General features: G+C 42.7%; 3 protein-coding genes across 5 annotated transcripts; 1 reads left to right on the forward strand and 2 right to left on the reverse strand.

Annotated features, from left to right (window-relative positions):
* Positions 1-765: 765 nt before the first annotated feature.
* On the forward strand, positions 766-12,289 carry LOC108088905 (mitogen-activated protein kinase kinase kinase 13-B). 3 transcript variants are annotated; one of them, XM_017186912.2, is made up of 8 exons: positions 766-923; positions 1,949-2,171; positions 6,784-7,272; positions 8,532-8,723; positions 8,784-9,437; positions 9,502-9,655; positions 9,788-10,686; positions 10,762-12,289. In XM_017186912.2, the coding sequence occupies exons 2-8, from the start codon at positions 2,020-2,022 to the stop codon at positions 11,159-11,161; spliced, it is 2,940 nt and encodes a 979-aa protein (XP_017042401.1). In that variant the 5' UTR covers positions 766-923; positions 1,949-2,019; the 3' UTR covers positions 11,162-12,289. The 3 variants fall into 3 exon arrangements, with proteins under 3 accessions (XP_017042401.1, XP_017042400.1, XP_017042402.1); XM_017186911.2 differs by lacking the exon at positions 766-923 and adding an exon at positions 971-1,177; XM_017186913.2 differs by lacking the exons at positions 766-923; positions 1,949-2,171 and adding an exon at positions 3,828-4,119.
* Positions 12,290-12,326: 37 nt separating this feature from the next.
* Positions 12,327-16,548, reverse strand: LOC108088900. Its single transcript, XM_017186901.2, is given in 4 exon segments — positions 12,327-13,649; positions 13,651-13,911; positions 13,913-16,244; positions 16,307-16,548. Coding segments are annotated over 4 exon segments (3,642 nt in total). The 5' UTR covers positions 16,393-16,548; the 3' UTR covers positions 12,327-12,686.
* A 463-nt stretch (positions 16,549-17,011) lies between these two features.
* Positions 17,012-18,163, reverse strand: LOC108088901 (histone chaperone asf1). Its single transcript, XM_017186903.2, has one exon. The coding sequence runs from the start codon at positions 17,852-17,854 to the stop codon at positions 17,198-17,200; it is 657 nt and encodes a 218-aa protein (XP_017042392.1). The 5' UTR covers positions 17,855-18,163; the 3' UTR covers positions 17,012-17,197.
* Positions 18,164-18,250: the final 87 nt, after the last annotated feature.

Raw genomic sequence — 18,250 nt, forward strand, 5'->3', positions numbered from 1 at the left:
CTTCTTAGTAGTCAAAAAATATTTAAGAGCAATAAATATAAATAAATATAATAAAGCAATCGACTGATATGTACACAAATACTAACATGTGTAAAAAAAATTAAAATGTACTTTTTTTCAAAAAGTAGAATTCAAGTTAAAATGGAGCTTAACTGTACTTACGATTTTATGTTATGATCACATTAGGAGTTGAAAGATTAATCCTCTTATAAATTATTTTGTTTGTACATATGTATGTACATATTTATGTTTCCTACGTACATGTTTCCTACATACATTTTTTAAATGATTATGATTATAACGCGCGTAAAAAAAAAAGAAAGTTCACTGAATCTGCTAGGATCGCGTTTTAAGGTAAAACTTTATTGAAGACTTACACATTCATATAAACATTTGTATTTGTTTTATAATTCTAGCATTCTATCGATAACATGCCAAAGGCAGCTCTTAAAGCGTTTAAGCCAGGCAACAAGATCGTTCACGTTGCGGGCTCGAGCTTTTAAAACTTTTAAAGCGACTCCAGTTGATTAGAAACAACAAAAAAGAAGAAGAGGAAAACCAGGGGAACTCAAACAAGAGCGGAGTGCCTTGCAAGTGCTTTATTATTTTTTGTGGCTGGCGACCATGGCTCTCTCTCGTGCTCCCCCTCCCCCGCACGCATGCGCCGTACAACCTGCGCTCCAAACTGGTTTCGAGGGAGGAAATCCGTTCTCTCGTTTTCTCGCTCTCTGGCGGATTGGGTTTCGGCCCAAAGCCAGCAGCCAGTTTTTTGCTTTTTAATTTGTATCTACCTTTGGTGCGGACGGTTGGTCGGAAAAAACGCGTTTCGCTGCGGGTCCCCAAGAAAGCCAGAAAACCAGTCTTTAATTGTTCTGTTTTAAGCTGAAATCAATTAAAAGTTCTTCGCAAACAACCAAATCAATGTAGGAAATAACGCAAGCTATTAATTTTCCCATGGAAAATTGCTGGAAAAGTGTGCAAAGTGTGTGAAAAATGTGCAAATACAAGAATTTTTATATTGATTTTCTTGGCCAAAAGAGCGAAAGAGCGAGCAAAAGGCAGCAGCAGAAGAAGAAGCAGCAACAGCACAAAGCTGCGCTGTAAGGCTTCTGCCGTGAGTGCGACTAAGAGGGCCAGACTTTGGACGACTGAAAAAGACAGCGATACCGAGAAAAGTGTATGTGTGTGTGGCAACATTTCAGCGTGTTGTTTTTGTTATGTTCTAGCTTTGGCCAAGTAAAACAGAAAAAAATAACGAAGAAGTCAAGCTCTACACAAAAAACAAAAATTTGTTGATATGTTTTAGACAAGCCATAATATTTTCGATATTAATATATTTTTGTTGACTTGCATAGAAAAATGTTGATTTTTTAGAAATATACATACATACATATGTATTTCTAATGCAAAATTGGGAAATAGGCTTTTCTAACTTTAGGCTTTAGGATGATTCTTAAAAAGAAGAACTCATCTTGATTCACACAATTTTTATAAAACCAAAACTCCTTCTTAGCGTGCTTATTTTAAGGTTTTTTTTATGTGCAAACATCAAAATTGAATACCTGCTCTCGACTGTGTGCGCTAGTTCTTTTGTGCAACTCGCCTTTTAAAGGCATTATAAAAATAACTCGGCTTGCAGTTTGAAAGTGAAACAAAAACATTCAATCGGAATACAAAGTGAATAATTGACAAGTGCAATTATCGACCCTTTTTCTTGGGCTTTCTTTACTTTGTATGTGTGAGTTTTTTTTTGCGTGGGTGCTACAGCTTTCTTGCTCGCTCTCCTGCACGCATATCCTGCGCCCTTTACCGTTTGACGTCGCTCACTTATTGATTTTTGCCTTTCATTGATAAAAGATTATAAGTTAATGTGCGTGTGTGTGTGTGAAAAGAATAAAGTTCCCTGTAACAAAATAAGTGATTGATTTCCGTGATTTCCCCTTTTTAGCAACATCGTTTTGACCAGAATGTCGTAGGGATCAAATAAAGAACCACCCATAAATATCCAAATTCTGGACAATGCAACCGTTCAGCGACAGTTTAAGCAAAAGTCGCGATGATCTGGTCAACGTCGCCGCCGCCGCATCCCGGCAACAACTTCACGGCCGAAGACGACATCACGGCAGCAGTCCCAATCTTTCCCTGGATCAGACGGACAACCTGCGAAGGAGGTAAGGTCGCGTATTCATTAGAATTATTACTATAAAAAGTTAAAGTTTATGTACCCCTAAACTAAGACAGGACAACCATTTCCATCTGCACCTTTAGTAAATATTCCCATTATTCAGAGTTTCAATATTGTTGAAGTGCTCTCAAAAACACAGAAATGGATAATCTTTAGACGGATAAATTTAGATACCTAAGCAGACGAATCTTTATATTGAACAATGTTGGCAACAAAATTGACGCAAAAACGGAGGCTGTACTTCCTTGACCTTCGATGTTGTTAAATTTTTTTTAAACCTTTTTTCGAATAAGAGTGTTTCGGAAGTTTTCCCCCTTATCTTTAAATTTTCATTAAAATTTCAAGAATCTGCCGGAAAATAAAGGTGGTAATGACCTTCAAATTGTAATACTGTAGGTCGATTAACCTTAACGAAAGCAAACTTTATCTGATCGAGACAGGTTTTTCTTTTCGAAACTGCAATTTTAACAAGATTCCTAGTTAGGACTAGTGGGGGTTAAATACGTCTAAATAGAAATCGTTGCAAAAACCACAAACGCGCTATAAAAAACGTTAACACGTGCTAAGCAAAAAGCTTGTGGTGAAATGATAAAAAGTAGACACAGTGTACAGTAGATAAATGGTTTCATTGACATAAACAACAAAAAAATTGTATTTTTGATTAAGCTGTTAAGATATAAAACGCAAAACAAGCCCACAGGATCCATACAACTATATTAACAGATATCTTTTATTCCAATATTATGTATATATGTATTTATATGAAACTCTTAAAACAAAGCTCATAAAATATTTTTTTTTTATTTTGTGTGATACTATTTCACAAAAACACACACTTTACATTAAAACATTTCATAAGAAATTTTAAACTCCTTATTTCCTTCCTTATGGGAAAAAGTTAATTTTTTAAGATAATACCTTCGGTGGTATGCACTGTAGGTGGAATGGGTACATTGCGGGGGGCGTAATTGAAAGACTTCCTAGACGCGCATTCACACATGCACGAGCACCTACAAAGTACGCTCACCTGCCTGTGTGTGTGCTTTTGATCATGTGGTCCCCTCCATGGAAACTGGTTTGGAGTGTGGCCAGATGGCAGCCAAGCTTAGAGAGACCTCGAATGGCACGCCATTCAATACAGGCACTTGCGAATTCGGTCAGTCTGAATTGATCAACAACAAAGCGAAGTGATAACAGCCGATGAAAGCTGAGTGGAAGAGAGAGCCCCATCCGAAAGCTGTGCTGATAATGGTAAGCTACGCCGCTATGCATATGCTCCCGCTCGCAATTCAGTTGGCGAAAATCGAACGATTCTGACGGTCGTCTGTGCGCGTGAATTTCGCGAGCCAGCCTTAAAATACGCTCGAGTGTTCGTGAGCCAACAAAAACAACAGCACAGCTTATCGGCAAATCAGTTTTTCACTGCTGTCTGTGTGTTGATGTGACGCAGTTGTGCGAAATACGTGAAATTATTAAACTTTTTTCCCAGCCCATAACCAACACTCTTGAAAAACCGCCAACGAAAGTGTTACGCGCTTCGTTCGTCTCTTTTTTCTTGTAATTAAAACAACAAAAAACATACCAACTTACCTTGACGTCATTTTTTTTTATTATTAAACATCGGACGACAAAAAAAATTTGTTGTTGTTTTTTTGGTGGCAGCTCGTGCTTGGCACGAACTTTAAATCAAAAGTTAGCCAACTGTTGTTGTCGGCTCAGTGCGTAAACAAAAACAAAAAAACTGGTGACCGAAAGCAAGCGTAAAATTTGCATCAATGCAGTCGCGTCGCATGAATGAATGAAATTCTTATTGCGTGAAAACTAATTACGAAAGCAAACAAAAAAGTAAAGAAAGAAAAATTAACCATGGTCTACACCATACCGTTTTTTAGCCATAATGAGCCACCCGACAAGATCATCACCCAAGAAAAAAGGTAAAACACCCAAAAGTATCTGAAGATGCACTGAGTCACAGAATCTCTGAGATTCACCGCTGACCTATGCAAAAAAAAAGAAATGAGAAGACGCCGCCAAATATCCGCGTTCTATGAACCTCCCGGCAAAGGTCAAAACGTGCTTAGTCGAGCAACTCAGAAATTAATATTTGGTGACGGAATTTAATGCTTTTTCACAAATTCATAAATTAACGAAAGGTTTTTGACATTTGCACGGCGGGTGCCACTCACCATGTGCGAGCAGGACGGTTATATTCTCAAAAACAAAAACTCAAACAGCAAAGAACGGTACATGGATGCGCAGTGCGGTTGTGTTACAGATGGGGCAACAGGTAAAGCTACCTTGCTGGCTTTTAATCTGCGTGACACGAGAAAGTCAGAATTTATGCATCTGGCCGTTATAACAAATAAAGAATTAATGTATCAAAATTGTCGCTTACCCCGTCCTAGTATCGTATTAAATCCGTACCGCATTTTTGCAAATAGGACAGAAAATTAAGTTTTATTTTGGACTCTGAAACTGAGTTTATTTACCAGATAATGTCAAATAATTCAATGGTTCAACTATAACAAATAAAATAAAATAATTTTAAACAAAGAACAAAGAATAAAATCATTTAGTAAATTTGTTTCTGGAATATTAAATATATATAGCTAAGTTTCCATTAATATTCTTAGGAAACTATCCCATGAAACTATAGTTTTTTGTACTATGCCACATATTTAAAAAAATTTTGTAAACGGCAACTTCTACTAAAGCTTTTTATATTAATATTAATATGGTTGTTTTTCACTACAAAATGATCTAGCATTTAGAGAAATGTACATATGTATGTACCTATATTATCAAATAAGTATTTTTATATATTACAATGCATTTGTACAAATACCAGACACGTGCTCCTACCTAGAGTCAATACTAATGCTAGACGAAATCTGAAAAGAACACTAGCTAGCCTTATATGAAAACGTGGATGCGTGAGTGTATGAAAGTCCGGAGCAGGTGATTTTGACTATCAGACTTTCTACTCGGAGTTGTTGCTGTTTTTATGACCGTTCTGGCAGTGACAAATGATAAATGTTTTTTCACCTGCTCCCACTTTTGCACTGCACGCCTCCTCACCCCCGTTTTCCTGTGTTTGTTTATCTTATCAGACAAAAAATAACAAACACGAATTCCAACAGGAAGGCTTTTTTAATTGTATGTGTGCAAAGAACTGAAATTCGAGCGATCAGTTCTCTAATATTTATTTGCACGGGCTTGTTTTTATCAAAGTTTGCTTTTTTTTGTGCCCGTTCACTATGTCAGCACGAAAAATGATTATTATGGCATGTGTAAACATAGAAATCGCAAAAAGCACTTTGATTATCAAACGGACAATTAACTAGCAATAAACTATTGCGTTTCATCCGACATCCTGTTGCAATTTCAAATGTTGATGCTGGGTTGAGTAGGATTTTATCACCTTTATTTTTATATCAAAAGGTAGAACTATTTAAAGGCTATGCGTAATCGTTATATTTTTAGCAACATTTTGTGATTGATAAACAATCTGAAGTAGACGTTTTAGTTGATAATAATGGCGCCTACCAGAATGTTGAGCTGGGTCATAAGTTTAAAATGTTTAACAATATTAAAAAAAGCTTTAAATTTTCTATCTATTGAAAACCTTTCCTACCAATTCATTTTTAAAGACTGCTTTTTTGGTGTCGTATACATACAGATATACATAGATATGTACATTCATTCTTCTCAACTTTTCGTGTTAAAAATATGAAATGAAAGATGGCAAGAATCAAAAAACTTATGCACACAGACTTGCAACAGCTTTGCTATAAGTATACTATAAATATAAAAAAGTTCTAAGGTAGTGAAAAAAAAAACATTTTTTTTTGTTTTGGAACGCAGTAAGTGAGCCTAAAATTTGAATGTTAAAATTTAAATTATGAATGCTCTGGATTTCCTGTTAAGAATGTAAGATTTAAGACCCCTACTATCGGACGACCATATAATGTAATTTGTATAATTTAATTACACCAGATTGTTAGATTGCATAAGAAAATTTGTACCATTCAGATCTTAAACTTTTACAATATTTTCGAATTTGAAATTTAACAAGATAGCGACCTAATTTGACCTAATTGAATGTTTATCAACACGAAGTTTTGGGGATATTTATTCCCTTGCATTCTGAAATTTGCAAGACAGTGGAGGTGCAGCTCAGAATCCATTAAGTATACACATATTTTTTTGATTAGCATCACTATTTGAATCGATCTAGACATGAATGTCTGTTTCTAGTAAATAAGCCTCTCAGTTATAAAGCTATCTCGCTGAAACTTTAGCAAAAATTGTGTAGTTATTGCAGGCAGTATTATACAGTATAATATAATATATAAAAAAAATCGGGCGACATTTATATGAACAATACAGGAAACTATACAAAATAGTCATAGCTTTTATATTGTCAAGAATTCATTCTTATAGAAACCATTAGAGACAGAGCATTGAATATTCAGATTCCAGCTCACTCAACTCACTCTAGTAAACATGCCCATTTCTAGATTAATATAACTTTGGGTATTCCGAATAATTGTAATTACAATTATTAATTTTTCTTTCTTATTTTCATTTCTCCACAGCATGGCTTGCCTGCAGGATGAGTTTGGTCACCTGGGTATCGCCACCACGGACCTGCCCTTCAAGTCCCCCGATCTGGACTCTCCTCCCCGGCTGCAGCAGCATACCAACTATGCGGAGATCACGGACAGCAGCGCGGAGAACACGTGCCAACAGCGCTGGCCACCCCACGTGGGTGGAGCGGCGGCGGGCTTCGGCCATCCGGACAAGCCGATCGGCTGGATGTACGGGCTCCTCGGATGCATGAAGCCCGTGCTCTCGTTTATCGGAAAGTCGGGCGTCATCGAGGTGAAGAGCCAACGGAGCGAAGACTGGCAGATTCCCTTCGAGTCCATCACGGACTTGGAGTGGCTCGGAAGCGGGGCGCAGGGAGCCGTCTTCAGCGGAAAGCTAAAGAACGAGATTGTGGCCGTTAAGAAGGTTAAGGAACTAAAGGAAACGGACATAAAGCATCTGAGGAAGCTCGACCATGAAAATATTATTAAGTTTAAGTGAGTATTCCCAAAGAGAGACTTCTGGTATCAAACAAAAATGTTCAAAATCTGTATAAAATATAAAGTAATGCTAGATAACTTTTGGGAAGACGGTACAAAACATAGTTATTTATCAAAGACTGCTAATGCAACTTTTAGGGAATAAATGAATTTCTATATCAGATGCTCGCAGATGTTTTGCAGAAAAAGTTCAAAGAGTATAATTGCTATTAGAGAGTATAGAAACTTGAAGATCAGTATTGCACATGTGGCCACTCGTATGCACAAATCAGCATTCCTCCACAAGCAACTTTCGGTAGTCGAATTTTGCTATAAGACAAGCCCGCTCATATGATTAATACGCAGCAAAAGGGTTTTACAGCTTAAGCTCCGCCCCCATTTTATTTGTTTTGTTGCACTCACATTTCACACACTTCAAAAGTCAAATAATGTTTTGGCTCAAAAATTGGACTTCTATGGATATTAAAGTGGTTTGAAAAAAGCGGTAATTATTCGCAACACGGTTGAGTAACGGGTTTTTTTAAGTCGACGTACTCGATTTTAGTATTTTTTTTTTTGTATCAACACTTAACTTAGAAAACTAATTTGGAGAACAGCCTTATACAAAAAATTTGTTTTTTAACAAGAAAGGAAGCTAGCTGGAGTCTGCTGCAGTCATCAAATATTATATGTCGAACAAAGTACATAAAGGTTAAAAAAACATCGAAGCCAAACCGATTTTTCTATTAATTTTCCATATTTTCGACCATAGTTCATTTGGCAGCTATATGATATAGTTGTTCGGTTTTGATGAAATTTAATTGTAATTCAAAAGACGTTAGAAAATTCTATATTCCAAAAATTATGCTTGTCTGATGAAAAACAACGATGTTATAATTTTATTTCCGTTATTTCTATATAAACTTTTCGATCTAGTACTACCCATAGTACCCACGCCTTCCGCCGGCCCTGTCTGGAAGAAATCAAGTCGATCTGATCAAAAACAGCGGCTTGAGAATTTTTTTTTCATTTTTTCATTCTAAGCCGTTCCGGCTTACATACTGCGTGCAATAACTACACAACTACAGACGTATTTCGTGATCGTGATGCTGATCAAGAATATACTTTGATACTTTATGGGGTCTAAGGTGTCTCCTTCACTGCGTTGCAAACTTTTGACTGAAATTATAATACCCTTTGCTCTGCAAGGGTAAAACTATTACGCTTACATTTAATTCTAATACATAAAATCCCCTAAACATTTTTCTACATTGCAGAGGAGTTTGCACTCAATCGCCCGTGTTTTGCATTATTATGGAGTTCTGTCCATATGGGCCTCTGCAGAATATACTGAAGGAGGAGCAAGTCATGTTACCGTCCCGCTTGGTCTCTTGGTCGAAGCAAATTGCCCTGGGCATGCAGTATCTGCATTCCCACAAGATCATCCACAGAGATCTAAAGAGCCCCAAGTAAGTCACAAAAAAAGCAACACTGGAAAAAATGAATTACTTTTTGTATCTACTTTTTAGTATACTGATAAGTACAAATGAAGTGGTGAAGATTAGCGACTTTGGCACAAGTCGCGAGTGGAACGAGATCAGCACCAAGATGAGTTTCGCCGGCACCGTGGCCTGGATGGCACCGGAGGTGATACGAAACGAGCCGTGTTCCGAAAAGGTGGACATTTGGTCGTACGGCGTGGTGCTGTGGGAAATGCTCACGTGCGAGATCCCCTACAAGGATGTGGACTCATCGGCCATTATCTGGGGTGTGGGCAACAACTCGCTCAAGCTGTTGGTGCCCAGCACCTGTCCAGAGGGATTCAAGTTGCTCGTCAAGCTCTGCTGGAAAAGCAAGCCCCGCAATCGTCCATCGTTCCGCCAGATTCTCTCGCACCTGGACATCGCCGGCCCGGAACTCCTAAGGAAAACAGAGAAGCAATATTTTGAGACGCAAAAGTCATGGAAGGAGGAGGTCCGATCGCACCTGAAGGAGATCACCCAGAACGGCACTAGCATACACAAGTACGAGCAAGACCTGATTAAGAGGCGCACAGCCGAGTGGAGACACGCCCAAGACATCCGGCTGGTTTACGAGAAGAAGCTGCAGATGACAAACGAGCTCTTCTTCGAGCTTAGCGAGTGCATGTCCCAGTTGCAGGAGAAGGAGAAGGAAATCGCAGAGTGAGTGCTCTCTTGTGGGCCAGCAAAAAGTTGTATTTCATTATACTCTTAAATTTTTTTTTAGACGTGAACGGAAGCTGCCAGGAAGCGGCTACAAGCCAACTCGACGTTTGGGGAACACACTCAGAAAAATGCAGCATTATCGCCGACGACTGAATCCGCCACAAGCAGTGATTCAACAACAGTCAACCACGCCAGATCCCGAGACTACGCCGGAGGTATAAAACAAAATCCATCTATGATTGCTATTGCTTTCGCAATGCTTCATTCCGGATCATATGATGCGTTTGCTTTTTAATTTCCCGCACAATTTCGGCGCTTAGAACTTATATGATTTTCCTATTTTTCAGTCTCCTGTGAAGTGTATGCTCTATGCCCAACTGGACAGCAATTGCCAACCGAAGTCGTACCTAGCCAACATCATCCCAGGCGGTGGCTTGGGCGGCACGATGCCCAACAAAAACAAGAAGAACTTCCGGCACCGGCGCAACGGTTCCGGATCCTTTGGTGCCCCACCCAAATACAGTCCGACGCGAGATCGTCGCTACCAGAGCGAGCCGGAGAACAGAAAGGTGCAGCTGGTAGAGCGGCACACCCAAACGGACGCCATGGATGTCAGTGAAACGGACATAAGTCCCAGCGCTGAGGCTCCTCGCTCTCGGCCCATCGATGTGCCAGTTCCGAACCATCGCCAGCTGCCACTCCAACTGCAACGGGTGCAGAAAATTGCTCAAGCTCAGGCGCGGGCGCGGAGCGGAAGCACATCATCCGCCGCCGGTGCCCCGAACCCCGCTTGTCCCTCGAATGGCAACTCGCTCAGCACCAGCGAGCTGACCTACCAGGATGCCTGCTCCAGTCCCGATCAGCTCATCGACGACGTGATGAACAGCAACGAGCGGTTGGACATGACCGAGTGCTGCAGCGACAACGAAAACCTGGAGCGCCTGGGCCGCAAAGTCATCGAATTCATCAACGAGAACCGCCTGTCCATTCAGTCCAACACGAACTCCAACAGCAACACGGAGAACGGGAACGGGGGAGCTGTTCCCCTGGAGCTACGCGAAAGCGGCAACAGTCCGTGCTTAAGTCGGTGCAGCAGCACGCAGAGCAAACGGCGAAAGCAGCCTCTGGGGGACAACCCAATCGGCAGTTCGGTAAGCAATGCCAACGAAGAGTCCCATGAGCAGGACAGCTGGTCGGATGAGGAGGGTGAAACCACGGACTACAAGTGCGCCCTGAGGAGAAGAAGGTGAGTCCAGCAATTTTGTAGTTCAATGTAAAGACTATTGAAGTGACGCTAATATCAATCTGCCCGCCATTGCAGCATTGGCCGACTGCCCATTGGTCGGGGAATGCGACTCCGCCGCAGCTACAAGGCCCCTCTCTCCCAGAAGCTTGCCATCCAAAAACGCAACGTAGTGATAGTCTCAGACGAGGAGGAGAACACCTCCGAGTACAGTCACTCGCCCTCGAGTCAGCACTCGACGCTGGAGAGCAATACGGACATTGCGTCGGCCATGAAGAAAACACAGACCACATCCACCTCAACGAACAGCTTCAGCGAACCCGAAGACGATTCGAGCGACTCCAGTGACGAGGAGCAGGGCAATCGGGCGGCTAAGCCCAAGGTTGAGGGTCCTACTTTGCCGATGTCAGCCGTGCGCAGCAGCGATATTATATCAATACCCACTTTTGAGGCTGATGGCGCCGTCAATATGGTCTAACCTAGGACGATACTTAGCCTAAGTGAGAACTCCTAAACTAAACCGGAACTAGAGTTGTCCATGTTACCCAGCAAAACTGTCTCCTATATACTCAACGAGAAATCGCCCCAAATTGTATGGTATTATCTATGTTCATGTCCAGATCTATAAACCATCTAATTTATATGTAAACTTGTAAGTGCAAGATCGTCTCCAAGCGTTGACCGTTTCGGAAAGAAGAACCTTTTGGGTTGGGGCAATCTTCATTCGTGTCGTACTCGTATCATATGCATTTCCTATTTTGCTGAATATAATTTTGCATTAGACTTATTATAATTACTACTATTCTTGTCCTTAGAGAGCTGCCTTTGTAATATATTTAAAAAATGCCCTGATTGTACATGTAATTTTAACCATTAAGCTTAGTTTTTGTTTCGATAATAAGAGCTTACACCACTACACAAAAGAACAACAAACGCTCCCACAAAAAACCGAACTACAAAGCCACAAATTAATAGAATTGGCCTCAGGCATAAACTAGTAAAGAAAGGAAAGAGGAGAAATAGTCAGGGATATTTTTTATAAAACAAAATTTGCTAAGAACCTGTGAGGGAAGTGTTTTAGAAAGCGCATTGTACGTTTATTTTGTAGATGCATTCGGACAGGAGTTTCCCAATTATGCGGGGAACTTACAGTTCGATCAACCGAAAATCTTACTTTCTATATGCACAAAATTCGAAGCTTCAGTGCCTTAATGCAAACACAACAAAAAGAAATGGGAATAATTTTTGGAAAAAACTAAATGATAATCTGGTAGATCTGACCGCGGCTATGACGCGGCAATGAACGCTTTCTAGACCTCATTGGCAACTTATTGGGCAGATATAGTGTGTGGTCAAAACGTTTCGCCCTCTGGAAATCGTTCATCAGCTGCAAAACGAATTACAAATTTAATATAATTCTATATACACTCAATATATATATTCTATATATTTACACACTAGTTGGATGTTTAGCTTCGTAAGATATGTCGTTTGCTTGGGCGCGACTTTTCTCTACATTATGTAAATGTACTCCATATTAAGTTTAATTTTAACGACTCATACGAATTAGCAATAATAATAAAATGATATGTAAAAAAGCTGAAAACCTTGTCCTATTCGTTTCTATTTTTAAAACTCCCCAATACGTGTAAAAGAAATGTTTATTTGTAAAAATATTTTCGGTATTATGTTAACTTGCGGGTCCATTCGTAGGTAATTTTAAATTCATTTAAGATTGATTAATGCCGAAAGTCATCTTCAATTCTGGAGTACTTGTCCAATTTTATATATTATTTTGGTATCAAAAACCTAATCAAAGTTATTTACGTGAGCTTCCGCGGGGCAAAAGGGAAGAATATGAGTTAAAGGGTCTCCTTAAATGTACTTAATCTAGTACAACCCACATAATATTGCCTTTTCACATATTGGTTCACAGTTACAAGATTAGTTTACTCAAGATTTTGAGGTGTCTGAAAAATTTCGAGAGTCGAAATCTCGGGATGTCAACGAGCCAACAGCCTTTTCACCCTCTTGTGGGGTGGCTCCTCCGCTTGGGTGCGCAGCTTATTGAGAGCCCTCTGCTCCCGCGAGTCGATAATGTGGCACACGACCTCAGATTGCTTGCGGAACGCGATCAAGCCGGCCGTGCCCGTGGAGAGATCCAAGTGCCTGAAGCGGTCGATGTTGCAGGTGCAGCCGTCGAATACGTAGAACCACGTGGCCGCCGACTCAGTCCCGCTGGTGGGGTGATGTCGGAAAACCACGTAGTCGCCCCACGGCGTCATCGTGAGCACCCGGTTGGCCACCTTGAAGGCGGAGCACAGCAGCCGGTTCAGGCTCTCCACGGTTCCACTTTCGGATCCAGCGACTGCCAGTAGTTGCGGCACCCGACTGAAGCCTGGAAATCTGGGCTGGTCCTCCAATCCGGCACTGCAGCAACAATTTCCAGGGGTTTCGTTCGGTAGCTCTTTTTCCTCTCTTTCCTCACTCTCCCTGTTCTCCTCCCTCCGAAAATCCTCAACAGGGAAGGAACCAGTCTCTAATTGGTATGGTTGGCTAACGATTTCCTCAGCAGGAGTAACGTGGTCCTCGGTCACAGAAGCCACTTCACCAGTAGTGGATTTTTCCACCGGTTTCTGGGCTACGTCAGACTGAGGAAAGATCATTTTCGGGGACTCTTTGAGAGCGGGCAGTGGCTCAGAGGCTTCACTCAGTAGCAAAACACCTTTGTTGGGTATGGAAACAGTTTTAACTGCGTCCCCGAAATCAGATCTCTTGCTGGTCACCGGGCTTGGTCTGGGAACGTTTCTCTTGGGGGAAGTATACCTGCCAGAAGATGACCTTTTCCTAGATCTGGACCGCACAGGTGACCTGCCACCTGATTCTCTGACTGTTGATCTCTGGGCAACAAGTACTTTGGAAACATTATTTTTTGAAGATCCCTTAAAGTTGGTTCGTCCAGGCGATAACTCATCTCTGTGGTTAGAAGACTTACCCGTCCATTTCTCTGGGCGCTTTTGAAATCCGTTTAATCCACCTGGCAGGCGAAGTCCTTTGTTTGGATCGGGAACGCTCATGGGATCTAGAGGGAGATGGAGAGGTTTTGCGACCCACTACTGTATGGTTTTGCACATTTTTTTTCACAATCCTTCCGTAAGGAGTCTTTGTTTCAGTAGATCTTGAAATCTCAGGTGATTTAAACGAGGAATAAATAGAAGACTTTCTACCAATTTCCTGGGGGGTTTTTTTTGATTTTGTTCATAACCCTGTTAAGAGATGCGCCTTTTCTAGACCTGGAGCGCACTTGAGACTTAGAGGGGCAATGGGTGGCAGATCGGCCGCCGACTTGTGGATGTGGTTTCATATTTTGGTTTCCAATTCTAACAGGAGAAGACCCATCCTTAGATTTGGAGTGAAGGGGAGAATGGCTAGGAGATCTGCCGCCAGTTAACCGGGGTGCTTTCGTATTTGTTTTTGTAATCCTGCCAGGAGCTGAACCTTCGTTGGAAGTATGACTCGTACGGGACTTGGCGGAAGATCGGCTGGTAACCCTGCCTTCAGATCTTCCAGAGGTTTTTCTTTTTAAATCCGCACCTTTCTGGCTTGTTACCTGGGGTTGCTTTTCCATTATCTCCTGCTCCTTTTGGATAGCCATTCTGTACCTCGCAGGAGCGCTGGAACAAGTATGCTTGCAGGGAGCATCACGACATTCACATTTGCCAGTTCTCGATTTCTTCTTGATTCGCGAGTCCGTTTGCTTTTTGGATGACCTGCGATTCCTTGCCTCGGGTCCCACCTCCTCCTCGCACATTTCACACTCTGCCCCGGCGTTCCGCCGCTCCTCCAGAAGTTTGAACTGTTCAATCTCAAATCTGTCCCCCGTGCGGCTGACCACATCTTCCTCATAATCGCTGATCTCCGCCAGGGCCTTATCGCAGACACCCGCTCCCAGCTGCTCGTTGAAGTGGATGGGTTCGTTCAGGGACTTCACCTCTTCGTTGTTCGCATCCTCGGGCAAAGGTGCCAGGGCGTATCCCTCGGGACACTCAGCGAGGTTACGGATACGGACCACGTGCAGGTAATAGGCCGACTGCCGGTTGGACTCCTTCAGCAGTTGGTGGAACACGCTGAGCATGGTCAGCTGGTCGCGGAACATGCGCACCGTGGCCCATTTGGCGCCGTCAGCCTTGTCCTCCGCCACATGGGTGCCCACGATCGTGTGGCGATAGGGATCGAGCAGATAGTAGAACTCGTCCTTGATCCACATGGCGTACATCTGGCTGTTTATTTGGAACACCACGTTGCCGAACTCCTTGAGAGCCTCCGCGACGTGAGCCTCGAAGTCTGTGCCGATGATTCGGACGCCACACATCCAGTGTCCCGTTCTCACATTCGGAATCAGCTTGAGCTCCAGCACAAACTGCCCCATCCTGAGTTGGGTGGGAAAGGCGTCCAGGTCGATAGGTCTGCAGTCCCTCAAGCAGTCCGACCAGCAACTGCGACACAGCTCCACTCCATAGCAGATAAGGCGATCCAGCATGTTGGTGTCCCAGTTGGCCGGGTGATCTATTTTGCTGGCCAGGATCGAGCCAACCGCCACCATCAAGCTGCTGCGGTTCCTCAACGAATCATTTTGGTTCAGGGAGAGATGCAGAGTGCCCTTCAGGTAGGCGTAGCTTTTGTTTACCACCCTGAATTCGATGGACCGGTGGCTGGTGTCCCGCATGAAGATGCGTCCATCCGGGGTTTCTAGTCGTACCACAACCAGCTCCCGGATGGTGAACTCGTCCTGAGGCGAAATGCCACTCAAGTTGCTGGCCAGGTGAACCACGTTTTCGATTGTCTTTAAGCACACCATCATGGCCACCCCGTTATCCTGGACAGTCACAAGATCATCCTTCCTCCTTCCCTTCACGTCCAGGACAAAGAACACCTTCCTGCGTCGCCAAACGAGCAGATGGCCAACTCGGGTGAGCAGGAGGCAGTAGCGGCTGGACTTGAAAAAGCATTGAAGCACGGGACTTAAGTTCTTTATCGTGTATGGCGGTTGCTGGTTCAGGGGTTTTGAGCTAGTCGCCAGGTAAGGGGGTTCCAAGGCCAAAGTAAAGGTGTGCCCTTCGAGATTAAAGTTCCTTTTGATCCGTTTCTCCTCGTTTGTGTAAATCTCCGGTTGGAGCAGCCAATTGGCCTCCTGGTCGCCCTGCTCCCGATCTGATTCGGAGCTGGCCCGGAATAAGTCGGTGCCCTCCTCCAGCAGCATGTCGATCTTCTCCGCCGTCCAATCCACCTCAGGCAGGACATAAATCAAAGCAAAAGCCTTCAGGTATATGGCAAAATTCAGGACATTCGCCTCCTCCTGCTTCGGACTGCTGCCGCAAGGATTGTTCAGGGTGGCATTCGAGCAGACCAGACCCACAGGACTGCCCAAGGAATCGGCCTCCACCTCCGAACGATTCGGAATCTTTTCGCAGAATTTCCAGTGGTCGCAGCTGAGTTCCCCCATGGAAGATCCTCCGCTGTAAAACTTGCTTGCCAGATCCTGATCAACGTAGCTAATGTATCTAAGGGTAAACAGGACACAGATAAGCACTCAAAAACCGCTGCAATTGGGAGCACATCTCACGTGTTGCTAGATTTGCTATTGCTGAACCGAGGACAGCAGCTTTGCATGCTGGCCATACGGCACAGATCCTGTTGGCTGATCGGCATCCTGGCTGTCTAGAATTTTAATTTGCGTAAAAAAAATTCTTACACTTTTTGTTTTCGTTTTACTAAAATTTTAGCTGAATATTGCAGAAAGGAAGATTTGATCACTAGGTAAGGCACAATATGTCTTTCTGTTTAACTTTGAACTTTCGAAAATGTTTAATCTGATTTTGGTTAAAGTAAACCTTTTCAATTCGAAGGCAATTATTTTTTGTTTACATTTTCGTATAATTGTTTATTTTGACAGTCATTTTTATATCAGATTTACTTACATTTTTAAAGCTCAAATTCATTTATAGGCAATAATAAAAAAATTGTTCAGTAAAATAAAGTAAACCTTATATTATTCCTTACTAAATAAATCAGAATAGCAGGACCGGTTCCAACTTTGAATTGTATTTAAGGTAAAACCGAAACAAAAGATGCGATTTTGCAAAGTGTATCGAATTCATTATTTTACCAATCTAAACAGCATTGATTGTGCAGATTTGAAAAGATAAAAGAACTTGCCGATAGCATTCAAATTTTGAGCAAGCCCAAAAAGTTTTCAACCAACGTTTACTGCACTTTTTAAACCGCAACGTTCCTCATTATCTATAAGAAAACACCCAAAGCTTAGAAATTAATTTAATGTATATATATTTAACTGTTTGATTTAATTAATAGTTACTTAAATAGAGGGACATGTAGTGCTAAGTGTCCGAGTCGGAGTTATCCTCAAGTCGTCGACCATAGCAGCATGTGTTCGTGTGGGTGAGAGGCTGTGTGTGTGGGTTTATGTGGTTACAGCTGGGACTGCCGGCAGATCTCAACATTCCATGGCCAGTGAGTTGGAGTTCTCGTTGAGGGCCTTAATACCGTTCTCGATGGGCATGGCCAGGCTGTTGTCTTCCTCCGGTTGCACAACGACTGACGCTGCTTCGGACGTGGACGGGCCATCGGTGACCATTTCCTCGTCATGGCCGTTCTCGACTCCGTTACCGTTACCGTTGATGTGCCCATAATCCCAGTTGATCTTGAAGCGGGTGACTCGCGGCTTGCTGGCCAGGATGTTGCGAGTCAATTTGTCGAAGAGGGGTTTCGGTGGCGGGTTCTCGCGCATCTCCGGATCCGCATAGTCGTTGTTTACATAATAGCCCACACGTACGAACTCCTGTCCGCGATATGAGCAGGTGAGCAGGACAATGGTGACGCCCACTGCGTCTGGTTCTGGGATCTTGCTAACATCTGGCGGATCCGCCTGAAAGACAAAGATGTGTCTTCCCTCGGGCACCGGGCCCACGTATATAGTGTCCAGCACCTGGTCGTGCTCCTCCGACTCCGCCGAGCCCACGTAGATCATCTTCCACTCTAGATCCTCTTTCAGCTCCTCAATGCACTCGAATGTCAGCTCGAACTGGAAAGGATTGAAGAAGCTGCTAGGATTGTCCAGCACCACCACGTTGGTGATGTGTACCTTGGCCATGACTGTACCTCGTGGATTGGGATGCACAGACTGATTTATTCCAGACGCCTGAAACGCCGCGCTTTTTCAGCAGGTTCTGCTTTTGTTCCGTGCAGGAAAATAACACCTTGAAAAAGTGCGACTGCTGAAACCGCGATCAACTCTTGCGTTTTGTGATGCAATAATTTCTGATTGTTAGTGTAACTTTCTTTTTCGGGTTCGTGTACTTCTCTGCAGCGACTTTTAGGTTTATTTATTGTAATTCTTTCGCCTAGTTGCTCGCAAAATTTGTGATGACAGCTGACGGCTTTCCCGCGCTTCAGTGTGACCGTTTTGAGGAGCAAGCGGTGGTGAAAAACTCACCACGACAAGTGACAGAATGTCAAAACGCGGCGATAGTTGAAACGAAAATATGCA

The sequence above is a fragment of the Drosophila ficusphila genome, unplaced genomic scaffold (genome assembly GCF_018152265.1).
Source record: "Drosophila ficusphila isolate 14025-0441.05 unplaced genomic scaffold, ASM1815226v1 contig_106, whole genome shotgun sequence".
Lineage (NCBI taxonomy): Eukaryota > Metazoa > Arthropoda > Insecta > Diptera > Drosophilidae > Drosophila > Drosophila ficusphila.

Bases quoted from the DNA above. Each gene is read 5' to 3' on its own strand.
- LOC108088905 (XM_017186912.2), top strand. From the start codon at position 2,020: ATGCAACCGTTCAGCGACAGTTTAAGCAAAAGTCGCGATGATCTGGTC. The intron at 9,656-9,787 runs GTATAAAACAAA...CCTATTTTTCAG, and splicing joins ATCCCGAGACTACGCCGGAG to TCTCCTGTGAAGTGTATGCT. The intron at 10,687-10,761 runs GTGAGTCCAGCA...CCGCCATTGCAG, and splicing joins TGCGCCCTGAGGAGAAGAAG to CATTGGCCGACTGCCCATTG.
- LOC108088901 (XM_017186903.2), bottom strand. From the start codon at position 17,854: ATGGCCAAGGTACACATCACCAACGTGGTGGTGCTGGACAATCCTAGC.